The sequence below is a fragment of the Engystomops pustulosus genome, chromosome 2 (assembly GCF_040894005.1).
Source record: "Engystomops pustulosus chromosome 2, aEngPut4.maternal, whole genome shotgun sequence".
Taxonomy (NCBI): Eukaryota; Metazoa; Chordata; class Amphibia; order Anura; family Leptodactylidae; genus Engystomops; species Engystomops pustulosus.
In genome coordinates this window covers 15,347,222-15,369,323 of record NC_092412.1, presented here as the reverse complement: position 1 = coordinate 15,369,323, position 22,102 = coordinate 15,347,222, and the positions used below count along the sequence as shown (strand labels likewise).

Genomic DNA, 22,102 nt, shown 5'->3' with positions numbered 1-22,102 from the left:
GCGCCAGCGCCGTCTGGATTATTACCCGGTGATCATATAATTCTGTACATCAGGCGTCGCCGGGAGATGAGGAAAGATGTGTTTTCTTTTCAACAAATTGCTCATTAAGAATAACTCCGGCGCTGCTTTCTGCGGGGTTGTTATGTGCCGTGATTAATTCACACTCCATCTGATTTCCATACGAGGGAAATATTCTAAAAATCTTCTATGTTCCAAGAAATGAGTCAAATGTCAAATGCAATAATTAGGTAACAAGTGAAATCATGACTTGTACTCTAGTCACATCCAGAGCTGCAGGGTCCTATAGGAGCATTATTACTATGAGTCTATAGGGAGGAGGAGTTTTAGGTATATGAGGGGTTATAATAACTAGATTACAGTATAAACCTCAGGTACTGGGGGTAAAATGAGACAATGGCCCCTCTGTGTCTCCTTCAATCAGCCCGTAAAGGGACACAAAGCCGTCACTTCGCCATAAAAGCGCAGACCGCGACAAAATGACAGGAAATCTCAGAAGTGATGGGATAAAAATGCATCCTATAAATAACACTGCGGCCGCTACCAGCAGAATATGTGATAGATGGATGAGGATCTGACAATGATTATAGAGAAGCTGACAATCCATAATAACTCGAACTTGTATACCCCCCCCCCCCCCTCTACAGCACAGACCATCTACAGCGCATACCGCCCACCTAATTATATAAAACTACAAAGTGGAGGCTGCAGAGACATTCCAGACTTCTATAACATAACTACTATAATACTGCCCTCATTAATGTTCAAGAATATAACTACTATAATACTGTCCCCTATGTAGAAGAATATAACTACTATAATACTGCCCCCTATGTTCAAGAATATAACTACTATAGTACTGCCCCTATGTACAAGAATATAACTGCTATAATACTGCCTCCTATGTACAAGAATATAACTCCTATAATACTGCCCCCTATGTACAAGAATATAACTACTATAATACTGCCCCCTATGTTCAAGAATATAACTACTATAATACTGTCCCCTATGTAGAAGAATATAACTACTATAATACTGCCCCCTATGTACAAGAATATAACTACTATAATACTGCCCCCTATGTACAGGAATATAACTACTATAATACTGCCCCCCTATGTACAAGAATATAACTACTATAATACTGCCCCTATGTACAAGAATATAACTACTATAATACTGCCCCCTATGTACAAGAATATAACTACTATAATACCGCCCCCTATGTACAAGAATATAACTACTATAATACTGCCCCCTATGTACAGGAATATAACTACTATAATACTGCCCCCCTATGTACAAGAATATAACTACTATAATACTGCCCCCTATGTACAAGAATATAACTACTATAATACTGCTCCCTATGTACAAGAATATAACTACTATAATACTGCCCCCTATGTACAAGAATATAACTACTATAATACTGCCCCTATGTACAAGAATATAACTACTATAATACTGCCCCCTATGTACAAGAATATAACTACTATAATACTGCCTCCTATGTACAAGAATATAACTACTATAATACTGCCTCCTATGCACAAGAATATAACTACTATAATACTCCCCCCTATGTACAAGAATATAACTACTATAAAACTGCCCCCTATGTATAAGAATATAACTACTATAATACTGCCCCCTATGTACAGGAATATAACTACTATAATACTGCTCCCTATGTACAAGAATATAACTACTATAATACTGCCCCCTGTGTACAGGAATATAACTACTATAATACCGCCCCCTATGTACAATAATATAACTACTAAAATACTGCCCCCTATGTACAAGAATATAACTACTATAATACTGCCCCCTATGTACAAGAATATAACTACTATAATACTGCCCCCTATGTACAGGAATATAACTACTATAATACTGCCCCCTATGTACAAGAATATAACTACTATAATACTGCCCCCTATGTACAAGAATATAACTACTATAATACTGCTCCCTATGTACAAGAATATAACTACTATAATACTGCCCTCTATGTACAATAATATAACTACTATAATACTGCCCCCTATGTACAAGAATATAACTACTATAATACTGCCCCCTATGTTCAAGAATATAACTACTATAATACTGCCCCCTATGTACAAGACTATAACTACTATAATACTGCCCCCTATGTACAAAAATATAACTACTATAATACTGCCCCCTATGTTCAAGAATATAACTACTATAATACTGTCCCCTATGTACAAGAATATAACTACTATAATACTGTCTCCTATGTACAAGAATATAACTACTATAATACTGCCCCCTATGTACAAAAATATAACTACTATAATACTGCCCCCTATGTTCAAGAATATAACTACTATAATACTGTCCCCTATGTACAAGAATATAACTACTATAATACTGTCTCCTATGTACAAGAATATAACTACTATAATACTGCCCCCTATGTACAAAAATATAACTACTATAATACTGCCCCCTATGTTCAAGAATATAACTACTATAATACTGCCCCCTATGTACAGGAATATAACTACTATAATACTGCCCCTATGTACAGGAATATAACTACTATAATACTGCCCTCTATGTACAAGAATATAACTACTATAATACTGCCCCCTATGTACAAGAATATAACTACTATAATACTCCCCCCTATGTACAAGTATATAACTACTATAATACTGCCCCCTATGTATAAGAATATAACTACTATAATACTGCCCCCTATGGACAGGAATATAGCTACTATAATACTGCCCCCTATGTACAATAATATAACTACTATAATACTGTCCCCTATGTACAAGAATATAACTACTATAATACTGCCCCCTATGTACAAGACTATAACTACTATAATACTGCCCCCTGTGTACAGAAATATAATTACGATAATACCGCCCCCTATGTACAAGAATATAACTACTATAATACCGCCCCCTATGTACAAGAATATAACTACTATAATACTGCCCCCTATGTACAAGAATATAACTACTATAACACTGCCCCCTATGTACAGGAATATAACTACTATAATACTGCCCCCTATGTACAAGAATATAACTACTATAATACTGCCCCCTATGTACAGGAATATAACTACTATAATACTGCCCCCTATGTACAAGAATATAACTACGGTAATACTGCCCCCTATGTACAAGAATATAACTACTATAATACTGCCCCCTATGTACAAGAATATAACTACTTTAATACTGCCCCATATGTACAGGAATATAACTACTATATTACTGCTCCCTATGTACAAGAATATAACTACTATAATACTGCCCCCTATGTACAAGAATATAACTACTATAATACTGCCCCCTATGTACAGGAATATAACTACTATAATGCTGCCCCCTATGTACAAGAATATAACTACTATAATACTGCCCCCTATGTACAAGACTATAACTACTATAATACTGTCCCCTATGTACAAGAATATAACTACTATAATACTGCCCCCTATGTACAGGAATATAACTACTATAATACTGCCCCTTATGTACAGGAATATAACTACTATAATGCTGCCCCCTATGTACAGGAATATAACTACTATAATACTGCTCCCTATGTACAAGAATATAACTACTATAATACTGCCCCCTATGTACAAGAATATAACTACTATAATACTGCCCCTTATGTACAAGAATATAACTACTATAATACTGCCCCTATGTACAAGGATATAACTACTATAATACTGCTCCCTATGTACAGGAATATAACTACTATAATACTGCCCCCTATGTACAGGAATATAACTACTATAATACTGCCCCCTATGTACAAGAATATAACTACTATAATACTGCTCCCTATGTACAAGAATATAACTACTATAATACTGCCCCCTATGTACAAGAATATAACTACCATAATACTGCCCCCTATGTACAAGAATATAACTACTATAATACTGCCCCTATGTACAAGGATATAACTACTATAATACTGCTCCCTATGTACAGGAATATAACTACTATAAAACTGTCCCCTATGTACAGGAATATAACTACTATAATACTGCCCCCTATGTACAAGAATATAACTACTATAATACTGCCCCCTATGTACAAGAATATAACTACTATAATACTGCCCCCTATGTACAGGAATATAACTACTATAATACTGCCCCCTATGTACAAGAATATAACTACTATAATACTGCCCCCTATGTACAAGAATATAACTACTATAATACTGCCCCCTATGTACAAGAATATAACTACTATAATACTGCCCCCTATGTACAAGAATATAACTACTATAATACTGCCCCCTATGTACAAGAATATAACTACTATAATACTGCCCCCTATGTACAAGAATATAACTACTATAATACTGCCCCCTATGTACTATGCTACTGTTACATATTAGTACATTATAACTCTTATATATGAAGTGTCACTGTGTAACTGGTTGTTACTATGGTAACTTTAGTGGCTACATATTATTTTCTTCCATATTACACATCATGTGATGGTATGATATTTCTTTATACACAGTATTTCGGTACGTACCAGTATGACGCAGAGAACTCGCCCGCTGTCCTGCTCTACCAGTGGGAGGATCAGCACTGCACGAGAAAATGTTTTTTAGTAAAACAAATTAGTAAAACTTAATGAGATACTAAACAGCTCTTACATCTTTCAAATTCTTGTAATTCCTTGTCTGACCACATGGAGCGTTGTTGTATAGGGTAAGTTGTTGTTTTGTTCAGTGCCCACATGTTGTGCCAGGACCATTGGGGCTTATTTGCTAAGGGCTTTGCGCCAGTTTTCTGTCGGACTTCGCGCGTTCTTTCTAGACCAAACTGCTTGCACAGGGATTTAGGAAATGTCCGCACCACCTTTGTGTCGTACAAATTTCTGGACTTAAGCACTGGCGTTTAAGTGCTCAGTCGGACCGTGAGACAGATTTATCATGCAAAGTCCTACAGAATTTTGTCGCACACCCCATGATAAAGGTGCACCAAAAAAAAGTGGTGCACTCTGTAAGGGCAGTGCAGGGGGCGCCAGATTCATGAAGAAAGGGACCCTCCCATTGTTACTATCACAGCTGAGCACTGTGCTCTGTGGAGCAGGGACCCTCCCATTGTTACTATCACAGCTGAGCACTGTGCTCTGTGGAGTGAGGACCCTCCCATTGTTACTATCACAGCTGAGCACTGTGCTCTGTGGAGAAGGGACCCTCCCATTGTTACTATCACAGCTGAGCACTGTGCTCTGTGGAGGAGGGACCCTCCCATTGTTACTATCACAGCTGAGCACTGTGCTCTGTGGAGGAGGGACCCTCCCATTGTTACTATCACAGCTGAGCACTGTGCTCTGTGGAGAAGGGACCCTCCCATTGTTACTATCACAGCTGAGCACTGTGCTCTGTGGAGCGAGGACCCTCCCATTGTTACTATCACAGCTGAGCACTGTGCTCTGTGGAGCAGGGACCCTCCCATTGTTACTATCACAGCTGAGCACTGTGCTCTGTGGAGCAGGGACCCTCCCATTGTTACTATCACAGCTGAGCACTGTGCTCTGTGGAGAAGGGACCCTCCAATTGTTACTATCACAGCTGAGCACTGTGCTCTGTGGAGAAGGGACCCTCCCATTGTTACTATCACAGCTGAGCACTGTGCTCTGTGGAGCAGTGACCCTCCCATTGTTACTATCACAGCTGAGCACTGTGCTCTGTGGAGAAGGGACCCTCCCATTGTTACTATCACAGCTGAGCACTGTGCTCTGTGGAGCAGGGACCCTCCCATTGTTACTATCACAGCTGAGCACTGTGCTCTGTGGAGAAGGGACCCTCCCATTGTTACTATCACAGCTGAGCACTGTGCTCTGTGGAGAAGGGACCCTCCCATTGTTACTATCACAGCTGAGCACTGTGCTCTGTGGAGCAGGGACCCTCCCATTGTTACTATCACAGCTGAGCACTGTGCTCTGTGGAGCAGGGACCCTCCCATTGTTACTATCACAGCTGAGCACTGTGCTCTGTGGAGAAGGGACCCTCCCATTGTTACTATCACAGCTGAGCACTGTGCTCTGTGGAGAAGGGACCCTCCCATTGTTACTATCACAGCTGAGCACTGTGCTCTGTGGAGAAGGGACCCTTCCATTGTTACTATCACAGCTGAGCACTGTGCTCTGTGGAGAAGGGACCCTCCCATTGTTACTATCACAGCTGAGCACTGTGCTCTGTGGAGAAGGGACCCTCCCATTGGTACTATCACAGCTGAGCACTGTGCTCTGTGGAGCAGGGACCCTCCCATTGTTACTATCACAGCTGAGCACTGTGCTCTGTGGAGAAGGGACCCTCCCATTGTTACTATCACAGCTGAGGACTGTGCTCTGTGGAGAAGGGACCCTCCCATTGTTACTATCACAGCTGAGCACTGTGCTCTGTGGAGAAGGGACCCTCCCATTGTTACTATCACAGCTGAGCACTGTGCTCTGTGGAGAAGGGACCCTCCCATTGGTACTATCACAGCTGAGCACTGTGCTCTGTGGAGCGAGGACCCTCCCATTGTTACTATCACAGCTGAGCACTGTGCTCTGTGGAGAAGGGACCCTCCCATTGTTACTATCACAGCTGAGCACTGTGCTCTGTGGAGCAGTGACCCTCCCATTGTTACTATCACAGCTGAGCACTGTGCTCTGTGGAGCAGGGACCCTCCCATTGTTACTATCACAGCTGAGCACTGTGCTCTGTGGAGAAGGGACCCTCCCATTGTTACTATCACAGCTGAGCACTGTGCTCTGTGGAGAAGGGACCCTCCCATTGTTACTATCACAGCTGAGCACTGTGCTCTGTGGAGAAGGGACCCTCCCATTGGTACTATCACAGCTGAGCACTGTGCTCTGTGGAGCGAGGACCCTCCCATTGTTACTATCACAGCTGAGCACTGTGCTCTGTGGAGAAGGGACCCTCCCATTGTTACTATCACAGCTGAGCACTGTGCTCTGTGGAGCAGTGACCCTCCCATTGTTACTATCACAGCTGAGCACTGTGCTCTGTGGAGTGAGGACCCTCCCATTGTTACTATGACAGCTGAGCACTGTGCTCTGTGGAGAAGGGACCCTCCCATTGTTACTATCACAGCTGAGCCCTGTGGAGCAGGGACCCTCCCATTGTTACTATCACAGCTGAGCACTGTGCTCTGTGGAGCAGGGACCCTCCCATTGTTACTATCACAGCTGAGCACTGTGCTCTATGGAGGAGGGACCCTCCCATTGTTACTATCACAGCTGAGCACTGTGCTCTGTGGAGAAGGGACCCTCCCATTGTTACTATCACAGCTGAGCACTGTGCTCTGTGGAGAAGGGACCCTCCCATTGTTACTATAACAGCTGAGCACTGTGCTCTGTGGAGCAGGGACCCTCCCATTGTTACTATCACAGCTGAGGACTGTGCTCTGTGGAGCGAGGACCCTCCCATTGTTAGTATCACAGCTAAGCACTGTGCTCTGTGGAGAAGGGACCCTCCCATTGTTACTATCACAGCTGAGCACTGTGCTCTGTGGAGCAGGGACCCTCCCATTGTTACTATCACAGCTGAGCACTGTGCTCTGTGGAGCAGGGACCCTCCCATTGTTACTATCACAGCTGAGCACTGTGCTCTGTGGAGAAGGGACCCTCCCATTGTTACTATCACAGCTGAGCACTGTGCTCTGTGGAGGAGGGACCCTCCCATTGTTACTATCACAGCTGAGCACTGTGCTCTGTGGAGTGAGGACCCTCCCATTGTTACTATCACAGCTGAGCACTGTGCTCTGTGGAGAAGGGACCCTCCCATTGTTACTATAACAGCTGAGCACTGTGCTCTGTGGAGAAGGGACCCTCCCATTGTTACTATCACAGCTGAGCACTGTGCTCTGTGGAGTGAGGACCCTCCCATTGTTACTATCACAGCTGAGCACTGTGCTCTGTGGAGAAGGGACCCTCCAATTGTTACTATCACAGCTGAGCACTGTGCTCTGTGGAGTGAGGACCCTCCCATTGTTACTATCACAGCTGAGCACTGTGCTCTGTGGAGAAGGGACCCTCCCATTGTTACTATCACAGCTGAGCACTGTGCTCTGTGGAGAAGGGACCCTCCCATTGTTACTATCACAGCTGAGCACTGTGTTCTGTGGAGTGAGGACCCTCCCATTGTTACTATCACAGCTGAGCACTGTGCTCTGTGGAGGAGGGACCCTCCCATTGTTACTATCACAGCTGAGCACTGTGCTCTGTGGAGTGAGGACCCTCCCATTGTTACTATCACAGCTGAGCACTGTGCTCTGTGGAGCAGGGACCCTCCCATTGTTACTATCACAGCTGAGCACTGTGCTCTGTGGAGTGAGGACCCTCCCATTGTTACTATCACAGCTGAGCACTGTGCTCTGTGGAGCGGGGACCCTCCCATTGTTACTATCACAGCTGAGCACTGTGCTCTGTGGAGAAGGGACTCTCCCATTGTTACTATCACAGCTGAGCACTGTGCTCTGTGGAGCGGGGACCCTCCCATTGTTACTATCACAGCTGAGCACTGTGCTCTGTGGAGCAGGGACCCTCCCATTGTTACCATCACAGCTGAGCACTGTGCTCTGTGGAGCAGGGACCCTCCCATTGTTACTATCACAGCTGAGCACTGTGCTCTGTGGAACAGGGACCCTCCCATTGTTACTATCACAGCTGAGCACTGTGCTCTGTGGAGCAGGGACCCTCCCATTGTTACTATCACAGCTGAGCACTGTGCTCTGTGGAGCAGTGACCCTCCCATTGTTACTATCACAGCTGAGCACTGTGCTCTGTGGAGCAGGGACCCTCCCATTGTTACTATCACAGCTGAGCACTGTGCTCTGTGGAGAAGGGACCCTCCCATTGTTACTATCACAGCTGAGCACTGTGCTCTGTGGAGAGAGGACCCTCCCATTGTTACTATCACAGCTGAGCACTGTGCTCTGTGGAGTGAGGACCCCCCCATTGTTACTATCACAGCTGAGCACTGTGCTCTGTGGAGCGAGGACCCTCCCATTGTTACTATCACAGCTGAGCACTGTGCTCTGTGGAGAAGGGACCCTCCCATTGTTACTATCACAGCTGAGCACTGTGCTCTGTGGAGAAGGGACCCTCCCATTGTTACTATCACAGCTGAGCACTGTGCTCTGTGGAGAAGGGACCCTCCCATTGTTACTATCACAGCTGAGGACTGTGCTCTGTGGAGAAGGGACCCTCCCATTGTTACTATCACAGCTGAGGACTGTGCTCTGTGGAGAAGGGACCCTCCCATTGTTACTATCACAGCTGAGCACTGTGCTCTGTGGAGAAGGGACCCTCCCATTGTTACTATCACAGCTGAGCATTGTGCTCTGTGGAGCAGGGACCCTCCCATTGTTACTATCACAGCTGAGCACTGTGCTCTGTGGAGCAGGGACCCTCCCATTGTTACTATCACAGCTGAGCACTGTGCTCTGTGGAGCAGGGACCCTCCCATTGTTAGTATCACAGCTGAGCATTGTGCTCTGTGGAGCAGGGACCCTCCCATTGTTACTATCACAGCTGAGCACTGTGCTCTGTGGAGCAGGGACCCTCCCATTGTTACTATCACAGCTGAGCACTGTGCTCTGTGGAGAAGGGACCCTCCCATTGGTAGTATCACAGCTGAGCACTGTGCTCTGTGGAGCGAGGACCCTCCCATTGTTACTATCACAGCTGAGCACTGTGCTCTGTGGAGAAGGGACCCTCCCATTGTTACTATCACAGCTGAGCACTGTGCTCTGTGGAGAAGGGACCCTCCCATTGTTACTATCACAGCTGAGCACTGTGCTCTGTGGAGCAGGGACCCTCCCATTGTTACTATCACAGCTGAGCACTGTGCTCTGTGGAGAAGGGACCCTCCAATTGTTACTATCACAGCTGAGCACTGTGCTCTGTGGAGCAGGGACCCTCCCATTGAAACTATCACAGCTGAGCACTGTGCTCTGTGGAGCAGGGACCCTCCCATTGTTAATATCACAGCTGAGCACTGTGCTCTGTGGAGTGAGGACCCTCCCATTGTTACTATCACAGCTGAGCACTGTGCTCTGTGGAGCGGGGACCCTCCCATTGTTACTATCACAGCTGAGCACTGTGCTCTGCGGAGCGAGGACCCTCCCATTGATACTATCACAGCTGAGCACTGTGCTCTGTGGAGAGAGGACCCTCCCATTGTTACTATCACAGCTGAGCACTGTGCTCTGTGGAGTGAGGACCCCCCCATTGTTACTATCACAGCTGAGCACTGTGCTCTGTGGAGCGAGGACCCTCCCATTGTTACTATCACAGCTGAGCACTGTGCTCTGTGGAGAAGGGACCCTCCCATTGTTACTATCACAGCTGAGCACTGTGCTCTGTGGAGAAGGGACCCTCCCATTGTTACTATCACAGCTGAGCACTGTGCTCTGTGGAGAAGGGACCCTCCCATTGTTACTATCACAGCTGAGCACTGTGCTCTGTGGAGCAGGGACCCTCCCATTGTTACTATCACAGCTGAGCACTGTGCTCTGTGGAGAAGGGACCCTCCCATTGTTACTATCACAGCTGAGCACTGTGCTCTGTGGAGCAGTGACCCTCCCATTGTTACTATCACAGCTGAGCACTGTGCTCTGTGGAGCAGGGACCCTCCCATTGTTACTATCACAGCTGAGCACTGTGCTCTGTGGAGAAGGGACCCTCCCATTGTTACTATCACAGCTGAGCACTGTGCTCTGTGGAGCAGTGACCCTCCCATTGTTACTATCACAGCTGAGCACTGTGCTCTGTGGAGTGAGGACCCTCCCATTGTTACTATGACAGCTGAGCACTGTGCTCTGTGGAGAAGGGACCCTCCCATTGTTACTATCACAGCTGAGCCCTGTGGAGCAGGGACCCTCCCATTGTTACTATCACAGCTGAGCACTGTGCTCTGTGGAGCAGGGACCCTCCCATTGTTACTATCACAGCTGAGCCCTGTGCTCTGTGGAGCAGGGACCCTCCCATTGTTACTATCACAGCTGAGCACTGTGCTCTGTGGAGAAGGGACCCTCCCATTGTTACTATCACAGCTGAGCACTGTGCTCTGTGGAGAAGGGACCCTCCCATTGTTACTATAACAGCTGAGCACTGTGCTCTGTGGAGCAGGGACCCTCCCATTGTTACTATCACAGCTGAGGACTGTGCTCTGTGGAGCGAGGACCCTCCCATTGTTAGTATCACAGCTGAGCACTGTGCTCTGTGGAGAAGGGACCCTCCCATTGTTACTATCACAGCTGAGCACTGTGCTCTGTGGAGCAGGGACCCTCCCATTGTTACTATCACAGCTGAGCACTGTGCTCTGTGGAGAAGGGACCCTCCCATTGTTACTATCACAGCTGAGCACTGTGCTCTGTGGAGGAGGGACCCTCCCATTGTTACTATCACAGCTGAGCACTGTGCTCTGTGGAGTGAGGACCCTCCCATTGTTACTATCACAGCTGAGCACTGTGCTCTGTGGAGGAGGGACCCTCCCATTGTTACTATCACAGCTGAGCACTGTGCTCTGTGGAGAAGGGACCCTCCCATTGTTACTATCACAGCTGAGCACTGTGCTCTGTGGAGAAGGGACCCTCCCATTGTTACTATCACAGCTGAGCACTGTGCTCTGTGGAGCAGGGACCCTCCCATTGTTACTATCACAGCAGAGCACTGTGCTCTGTGGAGCGAGGACCCTCCCATTGTTACTATCACAGCTGAGCACTGTGCTCTGTGGAGTGAGGACCCTCCCATTGTTACTATCACAGCTGAGCACTGTGCTGTGTGGAGTGAGGACCCTCCCATTGTTACTATCACAGCTGAGCACTGTGCTCTGTGGAGAAGGGACCCTCCAATTGTTACTATCACAGCTGAGCACTGTGCTCTGTGGAGTGAGGACCCTCCCATTGTTACTATCACAGCTGAGCACTGTGCTCTGTGGAGAAGGGACCCTCCCATTGTTACTATCACAGCTGAGCACTGTGCTCTGTGGAGTGAGGACCCTCCCATTGTTACTATCACAGCTGAGCACTGTGTTCTGTGGAGTGAGGACCCTCCCATTGTTACTATCACAGCTGAGCACTGTGCTCTGTGGAGGAGGGACCCTCCCATTGTTACTATCACAGCTGAGCACTGTGCTCTGTGGAGTGAGGACCCTCCCATTGTTACTATCACAGCTGAGCACTGTGCTCTGTGGAGCAGGGACCCTCCCATTGTTACTATCACAGCTGAGCACTGTGCTCTGTGGAGTGAGGACCCTCCCATTGTTACTATCACAGCTGAGCACTGTGCTCTGTGGAGCGGGGACCCTCCCATTGTTACTATCACAGCTGAGCACTGTGCTCTGTGGAGAAGGGACTCTCCCATTGTTACTATCACAGCTGAGCACTGTGCTCTGTGGAGCGGGGACCCTCCCATTGTTACTATCACAGCTGAGCACTGTGCTCTGTGGAGCAGGGACCCTCCCATTGTTACCATCACAGCTGAGCACTGTGCTCTGTGGAGCAGGGACCCTCCCATTGTTAGTATCACAGCTGAGCACTGTGCTCTGTGGAGCAGGGACCCTCCCATTGTTACTATCACAGCTGAGCACTGTGCTCTGTGGAGAAGGGACCCTCCCATTGTTAGTATCACAGCTGAGCACTGTGCTCTGTGGAGCAGGGACCCTCCCATTGTTACTATCACAGCTGAGCACTGTGCTTTGTGGAGAAGGGACCCTCCCATTGGTACTATCACAGCTGAGCACTGTGCTCTGTGGAGCGAGGACCCTCCCATTGTTACTATCACAGCTGAGCACTGTGCTCTGTGGAGAAGGGACCCTCCCATTGTTACTATCACAGCTGAGCACTGTGCTCTGTGGAGCAGTGACCCTCCCATTGTTACTATCACAGCTGAGCACTGTGCTCTGTGGAGAAGGGACCCTCCCATTGTTACTATCACAGCTGAGCACTGTGCTCTGTGGAGCAGTGACCCTCCCATTGTTACTATCACAGCTGAGCACTGTGCTCTGTGGAGTGAGGACCCTCCCATTGTTACTATGACAGCTGAGCACTGTGCTCTGTGGAGAAGGGACCCTCCCATTTTTACTATCACAGCTGAGCCCTGTGGAGCAGGGACCCTCCCATTGTTACTATCACAGCTGAGCACTGTGCTCTGTGGAGCAGGGACCCTCCCATTGTTACTATCACAGCTGAGCACTGTGCTCTGTGGAGAAGGGACCCTCCCATTGTTACTATCACAGCTGAGCACTGTGCTCTGTGGAGAAGGGACCCTCCCATTGTTACTATCACAGCTGAGCCCTGTGGAGCAGGGACCCTCCCATTGTTACTATCACAGCTGAGCACTGTGCTCTGTGGAGAAGGGACCCTCCCATTGTTAGTATCACAGCTGAGCACTGTGCTCTGTGGAGCAGTGACCCTCCCATTGTTACTATCACAGCTGAGCACTGTGCTCTGTGGAGAAGGGACCCTCCCATTGTTACTATAACAGCTGAGCACTGTGCTCTGTGGAGCAGGGACCCTCCCATTGTTACTATCACAGCTGAGGACTGTGCTATGTGGAGCGAGGACCCTCCCATTGTTAGTATCACAGCTGAGCACTGTGCTCTGTGGAGAAGGGACCCTCCCATTGTTACTATCACAGCTGAGCACTGTGCTCTGTGGAGAAGGGACCCTCCCATTGTTACTATCACAGCTGAGCACTGTGCTCTGTGGAGCGAGGACCCTCCCATTGTTAGTATCACAGCTGAGCACTGTGCTCTGTGGAGAAGGGACCCTCCCATTGTTACTATCACAGCTGAGCACTGTGCTCTGTGGAGCAGGGACCCTCCCATTGTTACTATCACAGCTGAGCACTGTGCTCTGTGGAGAAGGGACCCTCCCATTGTTACTATCACAGCTGAGCACTGTGCTCTGTGGAGCAGTGACCCTCCCATTGTTACTATCACAGCTGAGCACTGTGCTCTGTGGAGCGAGGACCCTCCCATTGTTACTATCACAGCTGAGCACTGTGCTCTGTGGAGAAGGGACCCTCCCATTGTTACTATCACAGCTGAGCACTGTGCTCTGTGGAGCAGGGACCCTCCCATTGTTACTATCACAGCTGAGCACTGTGCTCTGTGGAGTGAGGACCCTCCCATTGTTACTATCACAGCTGAGCACTGTGCTCTGCGGAGCGAGGACCCTCCCATTGATACTATGACAGCTGAGCACTGTGCTCTGTGGAGAGAGGACCCTCCCATTGTTACTATCACAGCTGAGCACTGTGCTCTGTGGAGTGAGGACCCCCCCATTGTTACTATCACAGCTGAGCACTGTGCTCTGTGGAGCGAGGACCCTCCCATTGTTACTATCACAGCTGAGCACTGTGCTCTGTGGAGAAGGGACCCTCCCATTGTTACTATCACAGCTGAGCACTGTGCTCTGTGGAGAAGGGACCCTCCCATTGTTACTATCACAGCTGAGCACTGTGCTCTGTGGAGAAGGGACCCTCCCATTGTTACTATCACAGCTGAGCACTGTGCTCTGTGGAGAAGGGACCCTCCCATTGTTACTATCACAGCTGAGCACTGTGCTCTGTGGAGCGAGGACCCTCCCATTGTTACTATCACAGCTGAGCACTGTGCTCTGTGGAGAAGGGACCCTCCCATTGTTACTATCACAGCTGAGCACTGTGCTCTGTGGAGTGAGGACCCTCCCATTGTTACTATCACAGCTGAGCACTGTGCTCTGTGGAGCAGGGACCCTCCCATTGTTACTATCACAGCTGAGCACTGTGCTCTGTGGAGTGAGGACCCTCCCATTTTTACTATCACAGCTGAGCACTGTGCTCTGTGGAGCAGGGACCCTCCCATTGTTACTATCACAGCTGAGCACTGTGCTCTGTGGAGCAGGGACCCTCCCATTGTTACTATCACAGCTGAGCACTGTGCTCTGTGGAGCGAGGACCCTCCCATTGTTACTATCACAGCTGAGCACTGTGCTCTGTGGAGAAGGGACCCTCCCATTGTTACTATCACAGCTGAGCACTGTGCTCTGTGGAGCAGTGACCCTCCCATTGTTACTATAACAGCTGAGCACTGTGCTCTGTGGAGAAGGGACCCTCCCATTGTTACTATCACAGCTGAGCACTGTGCTCTGTGGAGAAGGGACCCTCCCATTGTTACTATCACAGCTGAGCACTGTGCTCTGTGGAGAAGGGACCCTCCCATTGTTACTATCACAGCTGAGCACTGTGTTCTGTGGAGAAGGGACCCTCCCATTGTTACTATCACAGCTGAGCACTGTGCTCTGTGGAGAAGGGACCCTCCCATTGTTACTATCACAGCTGAGCACTGTGCTCTGTGGAGTGAGGACCCTCCCATTGTTACTATCACAGCTGAGCACTGTGCTCTGTGGAGTGAGGACCCTCCCATTGCTACTATCACAGCTGAGCACTGTGCTCTGTGGAGTGAGGACCCTCCCATTGTTACTATCACAGCTGAGCACTGCTCTGTGGAGGAGGGACCCTCCCATTGTTACTATCACAGCTGAGCACTGTGTTCTGTGGAGAAGGGACCCTCCCATTGTTACTATCACAGCTGAGCACTGTGCTCTGTGGAGAAGGGACCCTCCCATTGTTACTATCACAGCTGAGCACTGTGCTCTGTGGAGTGAGGACCCTCCCATTGTTACTATCACAGCTGAGCACTGTGCTCTGTGGAGTGAGGACCCTCCCATTGTTACTATCACAGCTGAGCACTGTGCTCTGTGGAGAAGGGACCCTCCCATTGTTACTATCACAGCTGAGCACTGTGCTCTGTGGAGTGAGGACCCTCCCATTGTTACTATCACAGCTGAGCACTGTGCTCTGTGGAGCAGGGACCCTCCCATTGTTACTATCACAGCTGAGGACTGTGCTCTGTGGAGCGAGGACCCTCCCATTGTTACTATCACAGCTGAGCACTGTGCTCTGTGGAGTGAGGACCCTCCCGTTGTTACTATCACAGCTGAGCACTGTGCTCTGTGGAGCGAGGACCCTCCCATTGTTAATATCACAGCTGAGCACTGTGCTCTGTGGAGAAGGGACCCTCCCATTGTTACTATCACAGCTGTGCACTGTGCTCTGTGGAGGAGGGACCCTCCCATTGTTACTATCACAGCTGAGCACTGTGTTCTGTGGAGCAGGGACCCTCCCATTGTTACTATCACAGCTGTGCACTGTGCTCTGTGGAGTGAGGACCCTCCCATTGTTAATATCACAGCTGAGCACTGTGCTCTGTGGAGAAGGGACCCTCCCATTGTTACTATCACAGCTGAGCACTGTGCTCTGTGGAGCAGGGACCCTCCCATTGTAACTATCACAGCTGAGCACTGTGCTCTGTGGAGTGAGGACCCTCCCATTGTTAATATCACAGCTGAGCACTGTGCTCTGTGGAGGAGGGACCCTCCCATTGTTACTATCACAGCTGAGCACTGTGCTCTGTGGAGCAGGGATCCTCCCATTGTTACTATCACAGCTGAGCACTGTGCTCTGTGGAGGAGGGACCCTCCCATTGTTACTATCACAGCTGAGCACTGTGCTCTGTGGAGGAGGGACCCTCCCATTGTTACTATCACAGCTGAGCACTGTGCTCTGTGGAGTGAGGACCCTCCCATTGTTACTATCACAGCTGAGCACTGTGCTCTGTGGAGCAGGGACCCTCCCATTGTTACTATCACAGCTGAGCACTGTGCTCTGTGGAGAAGGGACCCTCCCATTGTTACTATCACAGCTGAGCACTGTGCTCTGTGGAAAAGGGACCCTCCCATTGTTACTATCACAGCTGAGCACTGTGCTCTGTGGAGGAGGGACCCTCCCATTGTTACTATCACAGCTGAGCACTGTGCTCTGTGGAGCAGGGACCCTCCCATTGTTACTATCACAGCTGAGCACTGTGTTCTGTGGAGAAGGGACCCTCCCATTGTTACTATCACAGCTGAGCACTGTGCTCTGTGGAGCAGGGACCCTCCCATTGTTACTATCACAGCTGAGCACTGTGCTCTGTGGAGAAGGGACCCTCCCATTGTTACTATCACAGCTGAGCACTGTGCTCTGTGGAGGAGGGACCCTCCCATTGTTACTATCACAGCTGAGCACTGTGCTCTGTGGAGCAGGGACCCTCCCATTGTTACTATCACAGCTGAGCACTGTGCTCTGTGGAGAAGGGACCCTCCCATTGTTACTATCACAGCTGAGCACTGTGCTCTGTGGAGGAGGGACCCTCCCATTGTTACTATCACAGCTGAGCACTGTGCTCTGTGGAGCGAGGACCCTCCCATTGTTACTATCACAGCTGAGCACTGTGCTCTGTGGAGCAGGGACCCTCCCATTGTTACTATCACAGCTGAGGACTGTGCTCTGTGGAGCAGGGACCCTCCCATTGTTACTATCACAGCTGAGGACTGTGCTCTGTGGAGTGAGGACCCTCCCATTGTTACTATCACAGCTGAGCACTGTGCTCTGTGGAGGAGGGACCCTCCCATTGTTACTATCACAGCTGAGGACTGTGCTCTGTGGAGCAGGGACCCTCCCATTGTTACTATCACAGCTGAGCACTGTGCTCTGTGGAGCAGGGACCCTCCCATTGTTACTATCACAGCTGAGGACTGTGCTCTGTGGAGAAGGGACCCTCCCATTGTTACTATCACAGCTGAGCACTGTGCTCTGTGGAGCAGGGACCCTCCCATTGTTACTATCACAGCTGAGCACTGTGCTCTGTGGAGCAGGGACCCTCCCATTGTTACTATCACAGCTGAGCACTGTGCTCTGTGGAGTGAGGACCCCCCCATTGTTACTATCACAGCTGAGCACTGTGCTCTGTGGAGCAGTGACCCTCCCATTGTTACTATCACAGCTGAGCACTGTGCTCTGTGGAGAAGGGACCCTCCCATTGTTACTATCACAGCTGAGCACTGTGCTCTGTGGAGCGAGGACCCTCCCATTGTTACTATCACAGCTGAGCACTGTGCTCTGTGGAGGAGGGACCCTCCCATTGTTACTATCACAGCTGAGCACTGTGCTCTGTGGAGCAGGGACCCTCCCATTGTTACTATCACAGCTGAGCACTGTGCTCTGTGGAGCGGGGACCCTCCCATTGTTACTATCACAGCTGAGCACTGTGCTCTGTGGAGCAGGGACCCTCCCATTGTTACTATCACAGCTGAGCACTGTGCTCTGTGGAGAAGGGACCCTCCCATTGTTACTATCACAGCTGAGCACTGTGCTCTGTGGAGCGAGGACCCTCCCATTGTTACTATCACAGCTGAGCACTGTGCTCTATGGAGCAGGGACCCTCCAATTGTTACTATCACAGCTGAGCACTGTGCTCTGTGGAGCAGTGACCCTCCCATTGTTACTATCACAGCTGAGCACTGTGCTCTGTGGAGCAGGGACCCTCCCATTGTTACTATCACAGCTGAGCACTGTGCTCTGTGGAGCGAGGACCCTCCCATTGTTACTATCACAGCTGAGCACTGTGCTCTGTGGAGCAGGGACCCTCCCATTGTTACTATCACAGCTGAGCACTGTGCTCTGTGGAGAAGGGACCCTCCCATTGTTACTATCACAGCTGAGCACTGTGCTCTGTGGAGCGAGGACCCTCCCATTGTTACTATCACAGCTGAGCACTGTGCTCTGTGGAGCAGGGACCCTCCCATTGTTACTATCACAGCTGAGCACTGTGCTCTGTGGAGCGAGGACCCTCCCATTGTTACTATCACAGCTGAGCACTGTGCTCTGTGGAGCAGGGACCCTCCCATTGTTACTATCACAGCTGAGCACTGTGCTCTGTGGAGCGAGGACCCTCCCATTGTTACTATCACAGCTGAGCACTGTGCTCTGTGGAGTGAGGACCCTCCCATTGTTACTATCACAGCTGAGCACTGTGCTCTGTGGAGCAGGGACCCTCCCATTGTTACTATCACAGCTGAGCACTGTGCTCTGTGGAGCAGGGACCCTCCCATTGTTACTATCACAGCTGAGCACTGTGCTCTGTGGAGCAGGGACCCTCCCATTGTTACTATCACAGCTGAGCACTGTGCTCTGTGGAGCAGGGACCCTCCCATTGTTACTATCACAGCTGAGCACTGTGCTCTGTGGAGAAGGGACCCTCCCATTGTTACTATCACAGCTGAGCACTGTGCTCTGTGGAGCGAGGACCCTCCCATTGTTACTATCACAGCTGAGCACTGTGCTCTGTGGAGCAGGGACCCTCCCATTGTTACTATCACAGCTGAGCACTGTGCTCTGTGGAGAAGGGACCCTCCCATTGTTACTATCACAGCTGAGCACTGTGCTCTGTGGAGCGAGGACCCTCCCATTGTTACTATCACAGCTGAGCACTGTGCTCTGTGGAGCAGGGACCCTCCCATTGTTACTATCACAGCTGAGCACTGTGCTCTGTGGAGCAGGGACCCTCCCATTGTTACTATCACAGCTGAGCACTGTGCTCTGTGGAGCAGGGACCCTCCCATTGTTACTATCACAGCTGAGCACTGTGCTCTGTGGAGCAGGGACCCTCCCATTGTTACTATCACAGCTGAGCACTGTGCTCTGTGGAGCAGGGACCCTCCCATTGTTACTATCACAGCTGAGCACTGTGCTCTGTGGAGTGAGGACCCTCCCATTGTTACTATCACAGCTGAGCACTGTGCTCTGTGGAGCAGGGACCCTCCCATTGTTACTATCACAGCTGAGCACTGTGCTCTGTGGAGAAGGGACCCTCCCATTGTTACTATCACAGCTGAGCACTGTGCTCTGTGGAGAAGGGACCCTCCCATTGTTACTATCACAGCTGAGCACTGTGCTCTGTGGAGGAGGGACCCTCGCCCTGTATACATGATATTGGGAGTGACCATCTGCAGCAGCAGGCACCTGGGCACTCACCTTGTTTATCTGGGGGTAGGGGCGCTGCCAGGCTGCCCATCTGCTGCCCCAGGAGCTCTGCGGGGGTCAGTCCACTGCACTCGATCCTCTTCCGTAGCAGAACAGAATCCCTAAGAGAAAGACAACATATTAGGTGTTATACTCTAGTCACATCCAAAGCTTGTGCAGCAATATGCTATACCACCTGGGTAGTAAACTGTGAAACACTGGGGCAGATTTACTTACCCAGTCCATTCGCAATCCAGCGGCGCGCTCTCTGCGGTGGATTCGGGTCCGGGCGGGATTTATTAAGGAAGTTCCTCCGCCGTCCTCCAGGTGGCGCTGCTGCGCTGAAGAGCTTCGGAACGCACTGGAATCCACCGAGCCGGGCTGAGTGAAGGTAAGTGCAAGCTCTGCGACACATTTTTTTTTAAAAATGCGGCGGCTTTTCCGAATCGTTGGGTTTTCATTCGGCCACGCCCCCCGACTTCCGTCGCCGATGCGCCACAATCCGATCGCGTGCGCCAAAATCCCGGGGGAAATCGGCACAAATCGGAAATATTCGGGTAACACGTCGGGAAAACGCGAATCGGCCCTTAGTAAATTACCCCCACTGTGTTAAGTGTTGGGTGCCCCTGGGGTGGTATATTGTGCTGTAATCTTGTATATATTGGGTGCCCCTAGGGTAGAATATTGTGCTGCAATCTTGCATATTTTGGGTGCCCCTGGGTGGTATACTGTGCAGCACTGTGTAAAGTGTTGGGTGCCCCAAGGGTGGTATCTTTTGCTGCAATCTGTTATGTATTGGGTGCCCCTGGGGTAGAATATTGTGCTGCAATCTTTTATATGCTGGGTGCCCTCTGGGGTATATAATGTGCAGCACTGTGCTAAGTGTTGGGTGCCCCTGGGGTGGTATATTGTGTTGCAGTCTTGTATATGTTGGGTGCCCCTGGGGTGGTATATTGTGCTGCAATCTTGTTTATGTTGGGTGCCCTCTGGGGTGGTATAATGTGCAGCACTCTGTTAAGCGTTGGTTGCCCCTGGGGTGGCATATTGTGCTGTAGTCTTTTATGCGTTTGGTGCGTCTTGGGTGGTATATTCTGCAGCCATGGGTTATGTGTTGCCCCTTTGGTGGCATTATGTGGCACATGGTGGTATCTGTTGAGGGTTCCTATGGTGGCCTTTTATATAACACGTCTTATTACTGTTTGGTGACCTTGGAGAATTATTTTGAGTGGCAATGTGTTTGTGTCACAGTTATGTGTAGTGCCCCCTGGTGAAATCATAGCATCGTATCCAGCCCAGTAATAGACTCGCACACAAGCAGAATCGGCACAAGCTGCATAACTACGCACATGGTGGCACAACGACCCTCCAACACCCCCGTGGACCCTGTCTGCAGAACATAAACTCACTACCTGAAACCTGAACGATCCTGCAATGTGACAGCCTAATCTTGCCTGGAAGCTGCTGGTGGATGAGTTTGCCGTGTCTGGGGCGGAACAGAGACAGGAAGCAGAAACAGAACCAAACACCACAGACAAGCTCTGGCAGAGAAATCCAGCTCCGGGGATGTTTTATAAGAGGCTCATTAGAAAACGGAACCGAACAATCGCTTAACCCTCGCCTTCCTCTCCAGCAATGTGCCCTGAGGCTGTGGCACTGGGGTGGTATCTTGTGCTGCGCTAGTATTTGTGTGGGACTCCTGGGGCGGCATTTTGTGCCGTATTATATGTTATTTTATATTACACTCATAGATTCCACTATACTAAAGAACCCTGAAATTGTAACACATTTATACTCCAGTCTTATCCAGAGCTGCGCTCACAATTCTGCCGTTTCTTAATATTTTATAACGCAGCGGCCTGGTAATACAGAAGACAAAAGTTAATAAAATCTGTTGCATCTCCTCCATCCCGGACCTCCTGTCGGCGGCTCTCAGCACCGATGATACATGGCGGATTCATCAGCTGTAAATCTCAGCGGCGGCGGCTGCGAGGATCTGATTTAATTACCGCAGCGGCCGGAGTCAGCGCTCGCGTCTGACCTGTTTATTATGTAACGAGGCTGTGATCTCATATATTCACTTCCCCGAGCTCATAGCATTTGTCACTGACATTAAAAGCTACGAGGAGCGGAGCAGCCGCCACACC

General features: G+C 49.4%; 1 protein-coding gene across 4 annotated transcripts in view; it reads right to left on the bottom strand.

The window, feature by feature from the left end:
* Window positions 1-22,102, bottom strand: part of PDE2A (phosphodiesterase 2A) — a 456,573-nt gene that overhangs the window by 118,205 nt on the left and 316,266 nt on the right. For all 4 annotated transcript variants that reach the window (XM_072133790.1, XM_072133792.1, XM_072133791.1 and 1 more), the window contains 2 exons: window positions 19,971-20,080; window positions 4,581-4,636 (listed from right to left, as the gene is read on the bottom strand). In XM_072133790.1, the coding sequence (XP_071989891.1) occupies window positions 4,581-4,636; window positions 19,971-20,080 (166 nt within the window). The remainder of the gene's footprint in view (window positions 1-4,580; window positions 4,637-19,970; window positions 20,081-22,102) is intronic.